The sequence below is a fragment of the Saimiri boliviensis genome, chromosome 17, assembly GCF_048565385.1.
Source record: "Saimiri boliviensis isolate mSaiBol1 chromosome 17, mSaiBol1.pri, whole genome shotgun sequence".
NCBI classification, from domain to species: domain Eukaryota; kingdom Metazoa; phylum Chordata; class Mammalia; order Primates; family Cebidae; genus Saimiri; species Saimiri boliviensis.
In genome coordinates, this window is record NC_133465.1 from 1,064,928 (window position 1) to 1,081,411 (window position 16,484).

Below are 16,484 nucleotides of genomic sequence, written 5' to 3' on the forward strand. Positions count from 1 at the left end.
ACCAGACAGGGTCTCAAAAAAATTTTTTTACGAGTTAAATAAGAGATCTGGGAGGCCCAAATATTTTAGACTAAATAATCGGAATGCCCTTCTGAGGACATAACAAAGACCCAAATTATGAGGAGCCAGCCATATTAAGGAGTTGAGGAAAAGAATAGGCAGAAGGAACAGTATTGTGAAGACCCTAAGGTGGGAATGAGCTTGGTGTGTTTGAGGGCTATTATAGCTAGCAAAAGGTGAAAATATGAGGATATGAGCAGTGACTGAAAGGCATAAAATGAAGTTAGAGAGGTAGACAGGCCAAACCATGCAAGGACTCACAGGCCGTGGGAATGAGCCTAAATTTTAGTCCAAGTGCAATGGGAAACCAATGAAGGATTCATACACCACAGATATGATCAAGTTTATATTTTTTAAAGATGACTCTGATGGTTTTATGGGTATGCTGTATTTATATCAAGCTTTACATTTATGACATATGCACTTTGTTTTTGTTTTGTTTTCTTGAGACAGTCTCACTCTGTAGCTCAGGCTGGAGTGCAGGGGTGCTATCTCAGCTCACTGCAACCTCTGCCTTCCGGGTTCAAGCGATTCTCCCACCTCAGACCCCCAGAGTAGCTGGTACTACATACATGTGCCACCATGCCCAGCTAATTTTTATATTTTTAGTAGACGGTGTTTTGCCATGTTGGCCAGGCTGGTCTTGAACTCCTGGCCTCAAGTGACCCCTCTGCCTTGGCCTTCTAAAGTGCTGGGATTCCAGGCATGAGCCACTGCATCTGGCCAGATATACACGTGTTTTGTTTTGTTTTTTTATTACGTTTTTTTAATATATACTATACGTCCAGAAAAGTTAACCTGGCCGCTGTGTGGAGAATGGTAGAAGACTTAGAGGCTTCTAGTAGTCCAGGAAAGAGGTGATGGTGGCTTGCGTTCATGAGATTGAATAGAAGGACTTGGATGGCTTTAAGATTTTAAATGTAGAATTGACAATTGGAGATGGATTGGATATGGCAGTTGAAGGAAAGGGAAATCAGGAATGACCCCTAGAGATTTCTGGCTTGAGCAGCTCAGTGCAATTTATTAACATTATCACAATTATAGGAAATAGTTCCATGGTCCACACTATGTGCCACCCATGGTTCTAAGTGCTTTACATGTAATCTATTTCATTGTTCAATATTAATAACAATATTATGATTAGATTATTATCTTTCCCCATTTTATAGAAGAGAAAACCAAAGAAAGGAACACAGACAGAGGAAACTAGGGGAAGAATGGCTTTCTTTTTTTTTTTTTTTTTTTTTTTTTTTTTTTGAGACGGAGTTTCGCCCTTGTTACCCAGGCTGGAGTGCAATGGCGCGATCTCGGCTCACCGCAACCTCCGCCTCCTGGGTTCAGGCAATTCTCCTGCCTCAGCCTCCTGAGTAGCTGGGATTACAGGCACGTGCCACCATGCCCAGCTAATTTTTTGCACTTTTAGTAGAGACGGGGTTTCACCATGTTGACCAGGATGGTCTCGATCTCTCGACCTCGTGATCCACCCGCCTCGGCCTCCCAAAGTGCTGGGATTACAGGCTTGAGCCACCGCGCCCGGCGGAAGAATGGCTTTCAAACATGTTAGGCAATGAGAAGTTGATGAAAGTTTTTGAACAGAGCAGTATGAATCAAATCTCTTAGCAAGTTTTCTTTTTCTTTCCTTCTTTCTTTATTTTATTTTACTTTACTTTATTTTTTTTGAGATGGAGTCTAGCTTTATTGCCCAGGCTGGAGTGCAGTGGTACCATCTCGGCTCACCGCACCTACTTCCTCTCAGGTTCAAGCGATTCTCCTGCCTCAGCCTCCCAAGTAGCTGGGACTACAGGCGTGTGCCACCAGGCCTGGCTAATTTTTGTATTTTTAGTAGAGTTGGGTTTTTACCACGTTAGCCAAGCTGGTCTCAAAGTCCTGACCTTAGGTGACCCACCCATCTCGGCCTCCCAAAGTGCTGTGGTAACAGGCATGAGCCACTGTGCCCAGCCTCTTAAAGATTTTTCTAATGACATCTTTATGAAACCTACCTCTGTCTACTAGGAGTTGTACCTAGAATCAGGTTTCTCTCTCTCTCTTTGTAGAGACGGTCTCACTCTGTCACCCAGGCTGGAATGCAGTGGCATGATCATGGCTCACTACAACCTCGAACTCTTAGGCTGAAGTAATCCTCCTACCTCAACCTCCCAAAGTGCTGGGATCACAGGCATCAACTGCTGTGCCCAACTCTGGAACCAGGTTTTTCTAACCTCCTCCATCTCCTTATGATTTAAGCTTGGTGGGCCATAAATACAGAATTACCCAGCAGTATGGTTACTGATTTGGTGATGAAATTTGGAGAGCCAGGTCTAAGCTAGAGTTGGAGATTTTGGAGCCATATATTTAAGAAAGATAATTAAACCCATGGTATTGCTAAAGGGTTATTGTAGAGAAAATGTCCAAGTATAGAACTAAACTTAAAAAAAAATTGCCAGCTGGGCACAGTGGCTCACGCCCGTAATCCCAGCACTTTGAGAGGCCAAGGCGGGCGGAGCGGATCACAAGGTCAGGAGATCGAAACTATCCTGGCCAACATGGTGAAGCCCTGTCTCTACTAAAATAAAACACATTAGTCCAGCATGGTACTGCGTGCCAGTAGTCCAGCTAATTAGGAGGCTGAGGCAGGAAAACTGCTTGAACCTGAGACGGCGTCTTGGCCTGTCACCCACGTTGGAGTGCAGTGGCGCAATCTCAGCTCACTGCAATCTTTGCCTCCCAGGTTCAAGATACTCTCCTGCCTCAGCCTCCCAAGTAGCTGGGATTATAGGCATGTGCCACCACTGGCTAAATTTTTTTTTTTTTTTTTTTTTTTTTTGAGACGGAGTTTCGCTCTTGTTACCCAGGCTGGAGTGCAATGGCGCGATCTCGGCTCACCGCAACCTCCGCCTTCTGGGTTCAGGCAATTCTCCTGCCTCAGCCTCCTGAGTAGCTGGAATTACAGGCACGCGCCACCATGCCCAGCTAATTTTTTGTATTTTTAGTAGAGACGGGGTTTCACCATGTTGACCAGGATGGTCTCGATCTCTGGACCTCGTGATCCACCCGCCTCGGCCTCCCAAAGTGCTGGGATGACAGGCTTGAGCCACCACGCCCGGCTTGTTTTTTAAGTAGAGACAGGGTTTCACCATATTGGCCAGGCTGCTCTCAAATTCCCAAGCTCAGGTGATCTGCCCCCCCTTGGCCTCCCAAAGTGCCAGGATTACAGGTGTGAGACACCACACCTGACCTATCCTAGCCTCTTTTCTATACATGTATAGTCATACTATGTAATATATTGTTTTGCATCAGTTTTTTACTTAACATTTTATGAATTTTCTGTCTCTTACTTTAACATTTTGCAGCTATTAGATTTACCATAAATGTTCACATTCTCTCACTTTATACCTGGCTTTCCAACTTAATTTCCCCTATTTTAATAACAGGAAATAATACATGAATATGTTATACAAAATTTTAATGTACTTCTGATCACTTTTTTAAGAATGAAGTTTTAAAATACTTAGACACTTTTTGACTCACAGAGTTAATGGGCAAAATGTGAGAAAAATAAGTCATCACTTTGCTCTCCATCCTTCTTCACATCCTGAAATTAACTTTAGGGACAGCTAGTTTCATTTAACCTCATCAGTCTTGTTCTCCAGTTCCAGGTCCCGGAATCTAGGTCTAGGTCTTAGTTTCCAAAAGAAACTTACTTTAGTGTAAGCACACCTGTTATATGGTAGGCACTTTACCTATTTTATCTGCTTTAAGCTTCACATGCCCGAGAGAGTATCATTGTCTTCATTTCACAGATAAGAGAGTTGAGGAGACATTAAGTTTCCCAGTCACATTCAGGGTAGGGATTCAAACTCACATCCAGTACCTCCTCAACCTCTTTTCAGTGCACGCTATCCCGTAGCTCCACTGCCCATATATGGGCCTAGGCTGTATCACCACTGTCCACTCTTGAGCCGGACAGGAAAATGAGCTGAGGGGTTTTGTTTTTGTTTTTTCAGAAAGGAATGAGATAGTTCATCATCATCTCTCTCTCTCTCTCTCTCTCTCTCTCTTTCTTTTTTTTTTTTTTTTTGAGACAAAGTCTCGCTCTGTTGCCCAGACTGGAGTGCAATGGCGCAATCGGCTCACTGCAACCTCGGCCTCAGCCGGATTCTAGCAATTCTCCTGCCTCAGCCTCCCGAGTAGCTGAGATGAGAGGCATGCGCTACCACACCCGGCTAATTTTTTATTTTTAGTAGAGACGGGGTTTCACCACGTTTGCCAGGCTGGTCTCGAACTCCTGACCTCAGGTGATCCGCCCTCCTCGGCCTCCCAAAGTGCTGGGATTACAGGCGTGAGCCACCGCGCCGGGCCGGTATTTCATCGTCTCTGTTTACGTTTTTCAGAGAATTTCCGTGCGAGGAAACGAATCCACCGTCAGCTTTGTAGATAAATCCCTCTGGAGTAGCAGCTTACCCGCCGAGGCCCGGGAGGGACCAAGGGAAACCTTCGGGTCTGGAAGGCGGCAGAGACGCCAGCCTTTCCGGGCCTCCCGCGCACCCCGATGACGTGGCGCGGCGAGGTTATCTGACGTCAGAGTTTCCTGCCCACCATCTTTGTCCCTGGCAAAGCGGGTTTTGCGCAGTGACTTAGACCTAGAAAAGAATCGTGACGGGCAGGAAACCATTACACCACCGCTCGGGCTGTGCTCTCCGGCTGCCGCCGCCACCCCCGCCCTCGCCTTCGCCTCCGCCTCCGGTGAGTTCAGGGCGGCTGCTTTTGGGGTGTGTCCCTAATTGACGGGGTCGGGGACGGAGAGAAGGGGAACCCCAGGCTGGGCTCCGAGGCCGGCGGAGGCGAGGAAATCCTGAGAGCGTGACCGTTGAGGATGCGGGGAACCGTCGGGTGTGACCGTTGCCAGGAAAAGGGCTGGAGAAAGGGTCTCCGCCATGGTGGCTGCGGTGCGGTGAGGGGATCTGCGGGCGTGGCAGCAGGTAGTCGGGGGCAGGAGGGGAAGATGTGTTCAGGAATTCGGGGTTCGGGAGGGCCGGAGGCCAGGGGTGTGGCCGATGGAGCCCGGAGGCCGCGGGGGGAACTTTCCTTCCTCCCCGCCCGGCGTCGTTCACCGGGAGGCTGGAACTTGTCCAGCAGGCGAAGGAAAAGGGATTCCCTCGAAGGGGCTGCTCTGTGATGGGCGAACGTCGTCTCTTCCCCGCTCCGTAATGGAGGCGCAGATCACTAGAACCTTCACCGCCTGGGGAAGGAAAGAGTAACCTCTGGCCAGAATTGACTCGATGGAAGAGAAGGGGAAGCAAATAGGGGTCAATCTTAACCCGTCTTAACCCAGAATTTTTTTGTGGGGGCTCTGCAGGAATGGTCTGGTTCGGGAAAGGCTGTAGGTTAAGCTGGAAGCAAAGAAACTGGAACTTTCTGTTATTTCCTTATCGTTTGAATCCAAATAATGTGTTCATGCTGCTTGTTTTCAGAGTAGTCTTCTATTGGAGGGGTTGGATGGGAGGACAGGCTTTTATTGAATTTACGCAGATGCTTCATTAAACTTTTAACTTTTTTTTTTTTTTTTTTTTTTTTGTATTTTTAGAGACAGGGTCTTACTGTGTTGCCCAGCCTGGTCTCGAATTCCTGGGCTCAAGCGATCCTCCCGATCCTTCTGCCTCGGCCTCCCAAAGTACTGTGATTACAGGCGTGAGCCAGCTCACCGAGCCAAACTTCACTTTTGAAAAGAAAAGTGTTTGAAAACTTATCATAACCGTTGTGGTTTAAGAGAAGGAACATTAAGCTGATAAAGGCACAATGACTAAGAAAGGCGGTCTCAATGAGAATCAATTTAAATTATTAATTACCGTCCTGGTATACTTTAATTGCTTAGCCTCAGGATAAGCTTACAAAGTAATAGAAACCCTTAGATGAAGGCGGTGCAGCTCTGTAAGAAAACGTGTAACACATTCCAGAGATGACTAAGCGCCTGGGTAAGGTGAGAACTGTTTGCAAGTATCTTAGCCGCTGAAACTCTGAAGGAAGCAGAAAGGATGATGTGTAAGGCAAACAGCCTCACTAAACGCTGGGTGGTAAAATCAATATAAATCTAATATTGTGACTGTGGATTAAGAGACTCAAGGAAGTCCAGTTCTTTCATTCTTTCTTTCCTTAAAAGATCCATATTTCGAAATATTAGCGGCCGGGCGCGGTGGCTCTGGCCTGTAATCCCAGCACTTTGGGAGGCCGAGGCAGGTGGATCACGAGGTCAAGAGATCGAGACCATCCTGCTCAACATGGTGAAACCCCGTCTCTACTAAAAATACAAAAAATTAGCTGGGCATGGTGGCACGTGCCTGTAATCCCAGCTACTCAGGAGGCTGAGGCAGGAGAATTGCCTGAACCCAGGAGGCAGAGGTTGCGGTGAGCCGAGATCGCGCCATTGCACTCCAGCCTGGGTAACAAGAGCGAAACTCCGTCTCAAAAAAAAAAAAAGAAAAGAAATACTAGCTTTTTAGGCACAGGTTTGAACCAAGCTGAGCAAGGAATATATTAAATAGGACACGTTCTCCTTTCTCTTGTCCTTCTTTATTTCCTTGCAGGCTTTAGTTTTCCAGAGTTTGACGTTATTTCGGTTAAGAATTAGGTGTAGGCCGGGTGCGGTGGCTCAAGCCTGTAATCCCAGCACTTTGGGAGGCCGAGGCGGGTGGATCACGAGGTCGAGAGATCGAGACCATCCTGGTCAACATGGTGAAACCCCGTCTCTACTAAAAGTACAAAAAATTAGCTGGGCATGGTGGCGCGTGCCTGTAATCCCAGCTACTCAGGAGGCTGAGGCAGGAGAATTGCCTGAACCCAGGAGGTGGAGGTTGCGGTGAGCCGAGATCGCGCCATTGCACTCCAGCCTGGGTAACGAGCGAAACTCCGTCTCAAAAAAAAAAAAAAAAAAAAAAAAGAATTAGGTGTAAAACTTTTGAACTTCTTTCCTTCTGTATAATATTAAGAAGCTACTTTGTAGTCTGTTTAAATAGAAATAACAGGTGATTTTAACTTTTGTGTCTCATAATTTCTTATGAGCAAAATCATATATGATGGTGCTGTTGTCTGCATTATTATTGAATATTTGATTCAAAATGAATTTGATACCTCTCATAATAAAAGATTACCGGAATGACATTTCCGCTTTACAGTTTGGTTAACTTTGGCTAGTTTTTCACTATGAGCACTGAACTGTGTAAAGCCCAACTTTGTGAATAGAAGGGTTTAGTGACTTTACAAACTAATTTAGCTTCCCAAAGAGCCATTTGAATTAAGACCATATTAATTTTTTTCTGACCTTATTCTACCCAAGATATTAATCTAATTTTGCAGCTCTCTTTTGGGAAACTGGAGGTAGGTACAGGAGAGGAGGGACTTTCACAATCTATATTTGGTAGAAACTAGGTTATGTTAAATCTGGATATGTAATCCTGCGCGGGGAAGCCTTTTCCGAAATGCAGTGACATCACACTCTGGTCAGGGCAAGTAAGAGTGATTATGTGCTTTGACTCTCACAGCTTTGTTGTTTAACAATGTCCTTAGGCCATACAATAAATCCTCAGAGCAGCCAGGGACTTGTCTGGTTCGATCTGGTAGAAAGGTGGTGTGAGTTCAAATTCCATCATGGCTTTGCTTATTTCTCTGGCTCTCCTGGAGGAACTTTCCCCCCACCCCCGCAAGCAATTTGATTTTTGAGGCACTTCAGCAAATACTTGCCTTTTTTTTTCTTGAGCTCTATTTTGTATACTTTTTCTGTAACTTCTAATGCAGACATCAGTTTTTGCTATCCTGTATTTTGGAAACTCTGGCTATGTTCATATCTAGCATGTGATTAAGTGTATCTCATTATATATATTTAATGAGATGAACGTATATGTGATTTTTTTTGAGGTGAAATTCACATACCATAAAATTAACCACATTAAGGTGAACAAACAGTTCAGTGACATTTAGTACATTGACAGTGTTGTGCAGCAATCACATCTTCTGATTTGTTTTTATTTAGACTATTTTTATTTTTCTTGGAGGTTTTTAATAGAGTCTTGCTCTGTTGCCAGGCTGGAGTGCAGTGGTGTGATTTCAGCTCCTTGCAACCTCTGCCTCCGAGGTTCAAGTGATTCTCCTACCTCAGCCTCCTGAGTAGCTGGGACTACAGGCGCAGGCCACAATACCCAGCTAATTTTTTTTTTTTTTTTTTTTTTGAGACGGAGTTTCGCTCTTGTTACCCAGGCTGGAGTGCAATGGCACGATCTTGGCTCACCGCTATCTCCGCCTCCTGGGTTCAGGCAATTCTGCCTCAGCCTCCCGAGTAGCTGGGATTACAGGCACGCTCCACCATGCCCAACTAATTTTTTATATTTTTAGTAGAGACGGGTTTTCACCATGTTGACCAGGATGGTCTTGATCTATCGACCTCGTGATCCACCTGCCTCGGCCTCCCAAAGTGCTGGGATTACAGGCGTGAGCCACCGCACCTGGCTCTTTTCTTGGAGTTTCTTTTGGTTTAAGGCAAGAACCCACTTGGTACCATGTTTCTCTGCCAATATGTATAGGGAATATTTTGTTACTATTGTTCACAATAGTGTTGGTTACAAGAGTGATATCCCTTTTCTTTAGAGCAGGGACTCTTAATTTAGAACCTATGTTATGAGCTTCTAAAGATACTTGACCTTTCTCACTTCCCTCAAATTTTATGGGTGGGTGCATTTTCTAGTTAAGGACACTTAATGCTCACAGTGAACAGGACAGTAATATATTCCTTGACATTGAAATTGTTAGGGGAGATAATGAAATATGTTAGCTACTGATAAAGGCATGACTTAAGACTTAGGTTAATTTGTTGTTTAATAGAATGTAGTGAAAATTCCTGTTAATAATTTACTTATGCCTGTAATCTCAGCACTTAGGGAGGCCAAGGTGGTGGATTACTTGATGTCAGGAGTTCCAGACCAGCCTGGGTAACAAGGCAAAACCCCATCTCTACTAAAAATAAAAAAATTACCTGGGTGTGGTGGTGGGTGCCTGTAGTCCCAGCTACTCTGAAGACTGAGGCAGAAGAATTGCTTGAACCTGAGGAGGCGGAGATTACAGTGAGCCCAGATTGAGCCACTGCACTGGAGCCTGGGCCACAGTGAGACTTCATATGGGAGGAAAAAAGAATTTAATCAGCTGGGCTTGATGGCTCACGGCTGTAACCCCAACACGTCATCCCACCTATTCAGGAGGCTGTAGTGGGAAGATCACTCCTAGGCCCAGGAGGCAGACACTGCAGTGAGTCCCAGCATGGCATGTGCCACCACGCCCAGCCAATTTTTGTATTTTTATTAGAGATGGGGTTTCACCATGTTGCCCAAGCAACAAGAATTCAAACTAATGAGCTCAAGCAATCTGCCCACCTCAGCCTTCCAAAGTGTTGGGATTACAGGCGTGAGCCATCTCGCCTAGCCAAAAAAATTTAATGTGTGTGTATATGAGCTTTTTCAAATAAATTGGGGGAAGAATTCTAAGGGGGTTTTTAAATCTTAAACCAAGTTTTAAAGGACTTAGAATGGCATAGTAAACATCCTAGACAGATTGTAATGAATTTGAGCTGCAGCCCTTCTTTGAGGCTCAAGTAATCATTTCTGTATACTGGTTTTTCTGTTTGTATATATAAATTCATAGATAACTTCAGATTTATTCCAGGTCTTTTATGTGAAGGATTTCTTTCTTCATTTGCCCACTTCACATTTAGTTTACATTATGAATGGATTAAATGATTATAACATTCTTTGCATTTTTGCTAGAAAGGCATTGTAAAAACATTGCATAAACCAAGCCTCTGTTACAGATTATTTTTAATTATAACAAACAAAGGAGAAATTTCTATATTCTGTAATGATAGTTGTGAGTCCTAGCTCACTTCTTCTAACAAGATAATTCTGTGAAATTCTGGTACAATTTAAAGAACTATTAGGATCAAGACTATAAATAGTAATTAGCTGATTGGAAAGATAGCAAATGAGTCTAATTTCCATTAAACTGTACAAGTAGCACATTTTAGAGATCAGATTGAACCAGACGTTTTAAATTATTTTAATGTTTATCTCGCTCTTTTTCCTTTTCTTTAATTACATTGATTTGTTTGGTGCTTACGTCTGTTCTCCCAGATTCATACTTACTATTTACCAAATATATTATGTCATATTGACCTGATGATAATGAGCAGATGCCAGGATGTCTTGTCCTAAAATTGGTAATAAGTGTTATTAGTGATGGTGATAAGAAACAAGATAGTCATTTTTGAGTACAGTAAATATTTACTTAACTAATATTCCTCTGTCATTATATATAATTTTATATATATATTCCTCTTGATACAATGTTTCACTCTGTCATTGAGGCTAGAGTGCAGTGTTGAGATCATAACTATAGCCTTGACCTCCTAGGCTCAAGCGATCCTCCCACCTCAGCCTCCCAAGTAGTTGGGACTACAGGTGCAAGCCACCACACCTGGCTAATTCTTGTATTTTTAGTAGAGGCAGGGTTTTACCATGTTGCCCAGCCTGGTCTCAAACTCCTGGGCTCAAGCAATTCGCCTGTCTTGGCTTCCCAAAGTGTTTGGATTGCAGGCATGAGCCACCACACGTAGCCCAATTTCTTTCTTTCTTTCTTTCTTTCTTTTTGAGATGGAGTTTTGCTCTGTTGCCAAGTCTGGAGTACAGTGGTGGGATCTTGGCTCACTGCAGCTTCTGCCTCCCAGGTCCAAGTGATTCTCCTGCCTCAGCCTCCTGAATAGCTGGGATTATAGTCACAAGCCATCACACCTGGCTAAGTTTTGTATTTTTAGCAGAGACAGGGTTTCTCCATGTTGGCCAGGATGGTCGTGAACTCCTGACTTCAAATGATCCGCTTGCCCTGGCCTCCCAAATTGCTGGGATTACAGACGTGAGCTACTGTGCCCAGTCCCAATTTTAATAGATTTAAAGAAGTCAGGTACATTGGACAAAGTCTTAGAGTTTCTCAAATCAGAAAAAGTGGTCTTATTATTTAATAAAAATATGACTAGGCTGTGCCATTTTTGTTTTATTAGTGGAGCCATTTGTCATCTGGAATAATTCTCCTGGAAATTGGGATAGAAGCGTTTAGGTTGAGGCTGAGATCCACATTGTTTTAAGTTTCAACACCAGTTTGATTCTCATATCTGAAGAGATGTCTCAGTGTTTTGCCTTGTTTCTAACTATAAACTGACATCATTTGGGAATGCTCTTAGCTAAATCTGGATTGTTGGAAGTGAGAAAACCACATAAAAAAAAAATCTGAAGCACGGTGGCTCACGCCTGTAATCCCAGCACTTTGGGAGGCCGAGGCGGGAGGATCACAAGGTCAGGAGATCAAGGCCATCCTGTCTAATACAGCGAAACCCCATCTCTACTAAAAGTACAAAAAATTAGTTGGGTGTGGTGGCACATGCTTGTAGTTCCAGCTACTTAGGAGGCTGAGGCAGGAGAATCACTTGAACCCTGGAGGCAGAGGTTGCAGTGAGCTGAGATCACGCCATTGCACTCCAGCCTGGGCAACAGAGGGAGACTCCATCTCAAAAAAAAAAAAAAAAAAATTCAAAAATATAGTTCAATACAATGAATAAGATCTAGTATTTGATAGCGTAAAAGGGTGGCTACGGTCAACAATAATTTATTGTACATTTAAAAATAAAGAGAATATAGGCCGGAAGTGGTGGCTCACACCTATAATCCCAGCACTTTGGGAGGCTGAGGCGGGTGGATCACGAGGTCAAGAGATCGAGACCATCCTGCTCAACAAGGTGAAACCCTGTCTCTACTAAAAATACAAAAATTAGCTGGGCATGGTGGCGTGTGCCTGTAGTCCCAGCTACTCGGGAGGCTGAGGCAGGAGAATTGCCTGAACCCAGGAGGCGGAGGTTGCGGTGAGCCGAGATCGCGCCATTGCACTCCAGCCTGGGTGACAAGAATGAAACTCCGTCTCAAAAAAAAAAAAAAAAGAGAATATAAATGAATTGTTTACAACACAAAGAAAGGATAAATGCTTGAGGTGATGGATACCCCATTTACCCTAATGTAATTATTATGCATTGTCTGTTACCAGAGTATCTCATGCACACCATAAACTATATGCACCTACTACATATCCACACAACTAAAATTGTTTTTAAATTCCATACGTAAGTCATGGTTTGCCTCTCTAGATGTTTGTTGTGAAAGAATATTGTCCTACTAATTGAAATTTTTTTCTGAAAGAGATTCTTTTTGTTGAAAGTTGCATGTATTTGAGTAGATTGGCAACATTATTTTTTCTTTTAACCTTACACTGCTTCAGAATACATGCTTTGAAGTGATTCCAGATTGAGGCAAGAAATTACCAGATATTCCTGAATGGAAGGTAATTGAAGATAGATTTTTAAAAGGTCCAGCTTTAGCATTTGAAAGCTTTGAGGAGTTACTGTGGATAAAATCACAAAGCCATAACAGGTTCATATTATTACTTAATTACACTTGGCCTTTAGATTTAGATTATTGACTTGAGGAATTACAGCTCTGTCACCCAGGCTGGAGCAAAGTGGTACGATCTCGGCTCATTGCAACCTCCACCTCCCGGGTTCAAGCAATTCCCCTGCCTCAGCTTCCCAAGTAGCTGGGATTACAGTCATCCACCACCACGTCCAGCTAATTTTTGTATTTTTAGTAGAGATTGGGTTTCACCATGTTGGCCAGGCTGGTCTCAAACTCCTGACCTCGTGATCCATGCACCTTGGCCTCCCAAAGTGCTGGGATTACAGGCGTGAGCCACTGCACCAGGTCACTTCTCTGCATTCCTTGAATCATCAATGGTGGTGGTAAAGGAAGAAGATACATTTTTAGAAATTCTTTTTTTTTTTTTGAGACGGAGTCTTGCTCTGTCACCAGGCACCAGGCTGGAGGGCAGTGGTAATCTCGGCTCACTGCAACCTCTGCCTCCCAGGTTCAAGCAATTCTCCTGCCTCAGCCTCTTGGGTAGCTGGGATTACAGGCACACACCACCATGCCCAGCTAATTTTTTTTTATTTTTAGTAGAGGTTGGGTTTCACCATGTTGGCCAGGATGGTCTGGATCTCTTGACCTCATGATCTGCCTGCCTCAGCCTCCCAAAGTGCTGGGATTACAGACTTGAGTCACCGCACCCGGCCTGAATTTTTTTTTTTTTTTTTTTTTAGTAAAGACAGGGTTTCTCCATTTTAGTCAGGCTGGTCTCGAACTCCCGACCTCAGGTGATCCACCTGCCTCGGCCTCCCAAAGTGCTGGGATTACAGGTGTGAGCCACCACGCCGGCCACATTTTTAGAAATTCTATTTTTTGTTTGTTTGTTTGTTTTGTTTTGTTTTGTTTTTTTGAGGCAGAGTTTCGCTCTTGTTACCCAGGCTGGAGTGCAATGGCGCGATCTCGGCTCACCGCAACCTCCACCTCCTATGTTCGGGCAATTCTCCTGTCTCAGCCTCCTGAGTAACTGGGATTACAGGCATGCGCCACGATGCCCAGCTAATTTTTTTGTAATTTTAGTAGAGACGGGGTTTCACCATGTTGATGAGGATGGTCTCGATCTCTCGACCTCATGATCCGCCCGCCTCAGCCTCCCAAAGTGCTGGGATTACAGGCTTGAGCCACCGCGCTCGGCCTATCCTTGATTCTTAATGTGAACCTGAACCCTAACCTGACTCTGACCTTCACACAACACCATGACCTTCACATCTCCTCTGACATTCACACTGACCCTGACCCTGAATCTGACCCTCACTCTCACTCTTTCCCTGAGCTAACAATTACCTATGCCTCACACTTTGGCTAACTCTCACTTTTGCTCACTCCACCCGCCTCGGCCTCCCAAAGTGCTGGGATTACAGGCTTGAGCCACCGCGCCTGGCCAATTGTATGTTCTTAAAATTAATTGGATACCTTGTTGGATGTCTATAACCTGAATGATGGAATTCTTTTCTCTTGTTATATAGGTGCACATTAAAGATCCAAAGTCATGACTGACTCCAAGTATTTCACAACCAATAAAAAAGGTAAGTATGAGAATCTAATGAAATCTTTAAAAGTTTTGAAAAGTTGTAGTGTAAGATTGTCCCAAGCAGAATGTTCCTGACCTCTTCTTTCAGACACACATGTAGTAGACAGTCTCATTGGACATCTACTACTTCTGCAGATAAATGTATTCAAGCAAGTTATTGAAGAATAGATTTTAGGCCAGGCGCGGTGGATCACGAGGTCAAGAGATCGAGACCATTTTGGTCAACATGGTGAAACCCCGCCTCTACTAAAAATACAAAAATCAGCTGGGCATGGTGGCGCACGCCTGTAATCCCAGCTACTCAGGAGGCTGAGGCAGAAGAATTGACTGAACCCAGGAGGCGGAGGTTGCGGTGGGCCGAGATCGCGCCATTGCACTCCAGCCTGGGTAACAAGAGCGAAACTCCGTCTCAAAAAAAATAAAAATAAAAAAAGTAAAAGTGAAAGTTATCCCTGCCTGTTGTATTCCCAGGGGAACTCAGTGTATACCTCAAGTCTTTTTCTGTGTGTATAAGTGCATATATTAATACATAGAATTTAAAAAATTTTTATCTTTAATGAAAAAGTACTCTTGCGAAACAGTGCATACAAATGTGTTATTTTCTTTTTTTGTTTTTGTTTTTGTTTTGAGACCGAGTCTTGCTGTGTCACCCAGGCTGGAGTGCAATGGTGCTATCTCACTGCAACCTCCGCCTCTTGGGTTTAAACGATTCTCCTGCCTCAGCCTCTGGAGTAGCTGGGTTTACAGGTGCCCACTACCATGCTCCGCTAATTTTTCTGTTTTTTAATAGATACAGGGTTTCGCTATCTCTGATGTTTTGATAACAGACAGTGCATAAAGATTGGTCAGGCGGTGTCGAACTCCTGATCACTCAGGTGATCCATCCACCTCGGCCTTCCAAAGTGCTGGGATTACAGGCGTGAGCCACTGCACTGAAACGTGTTATTTTCATATCCCTCCGTATATATCTACTCTGTTCTTCATCTAGATGTATGTTTAAAACAGGCAACCTCTAGAGCCATCAGTGATTTTTTTAGGTCATAGACTGAATTACTTGAGGGGCTTTGAACTTTACTAGCCTCATCATCTTCGTTATCAGTAATATACTGCTTGTTTATATGTATGAGTTTGGGCCTAGGAACAAAGGATCTTTCTTGAGAACATCCAACCTTTCATCTTTTATAAAATCGTTCCTAAATAAAATAGATCATTTCTAGAAGTGTGAAGGGTCTTCTCATCAAAAACAGACCACTTTAGCCCATCTCAGCTTATTGTGCCTGTAGTTTAGCTTGCTTTATTTGTTGCTTAAGATCAGAATTCGTACTTTTGTATTCAGCAATCCTTATATTTATCAAAGTATTCTGGACATGTCACCAACTACCATTCTTCTTTTTCTCTTGTTTGCTAACAATTTGGCTTTCTTCTCAAATGTACCTTTTCTCTTCTCCAATGGTTGAAATATGACATCTTCTCTGTCCCAGAATTTCCCTATCTTGTTTCTCTTTAAATGGTTACTGGCCTGATTGTCTCCAGGTTTAGTTGAGTTTGGTCTTGAAGAAAACTCTGTAGAGTCCTTTTACTTTCATTTCTGTATTCCATTCATTTATTCAGCAAATATTGTGTGTCTCCTATTCACAAGTCATATTTTCTTAATACCTTAACATTGATGAAATTTCTGATGAAATATCCTAATTTCCTCTAAATCAGTGTAAGTGCAAAGGATGCCTAGTACCTAGATCTTGGTTTCTAAATACCATTTGCCACTAAAAGGAAAAATAATTAAAAAAAATAACCCGGTATGGTGGTGCATACCTGTAGTCCCAGCTATTTGGGAGGCTGAGGTGGGAGGATCACTCAAGCCCAGGAGGTCAAGGCTGCAGTGAGCTGTGCTTATGCCACTGCACTCCAGCCTGGGCAACAGAGAGAGACCCTGTTTCAAAAGAAAAAAAAATTAAAAAGAAAGCTCCCCAGATTATTGTAGTTTGTAGCCATGATTGAAAACCACTGCTAGCTGCTGACAGTGCTTGGTAGGTTTGATTGGAGGGGGAAAGAGGGAAAAAAAGATAGGAATCTAATGAAGTTGTGGAATGTATGATTTTGCCTGTTTGCGTACCCCTCCTTGGTCCTACACCTTTTCCTCATTTTTATTACCTACATCTCGTTAAAGCCATTAGCCACTTGTCATTCATTCCCAGCTTTTTCTGATTTTCTTTTGGAAATAGGTTTATTTCTTCTTTCTTCTGTTAACATTTTTTTTTTTTGAGACGGAGTTTCGCTCTTGTTACCCAGGCTGGAGTGCAATGGCGCGATCTCGGCTCACCGCAACCTCCGCCTCCTGGGTT

At 43.6% G+C, this 16,484-nt stretch overlaps 1 protein-coding gene across 5 annotated transcripts in view; it reads left to right on the forward strand.

Annotated features, from left to right (window-relative positions):
• The first annotated feature begins 4,654 nt into the window (after positions 1–4,654).
• The window catches only part of AP2B1 (adaptor related protein complex 2 subunit beta 1), a 130,759-nt gene continuing 118,929 nt past the window's right edge, over positions 4,655–16,484 (forward strand). For 4 of the 5 annotated variants that reach the window (XM_003929040.4, XM_010339660.3, XM_003929041.4 and 1 more), the window contains exons 1-2: positions 4,655–4,803; positions 14,078–14,137. In XM_003929040.4, the coding sequence (XP_003929089.2) occupies positions 14,101–14,137 (37 nt within the window). In that variant the 5' untranslated portion in view covers positions 4,655–4,803; positions 14,078–14,100. Of the gene's footprint in view, positions 4,804–4,857; positions 5,040–14,077; positions 14,138–16,484 lie in introns of those variants that run through there. The other variant, XM_003929043.4, reaches the window with a different exon arrangement.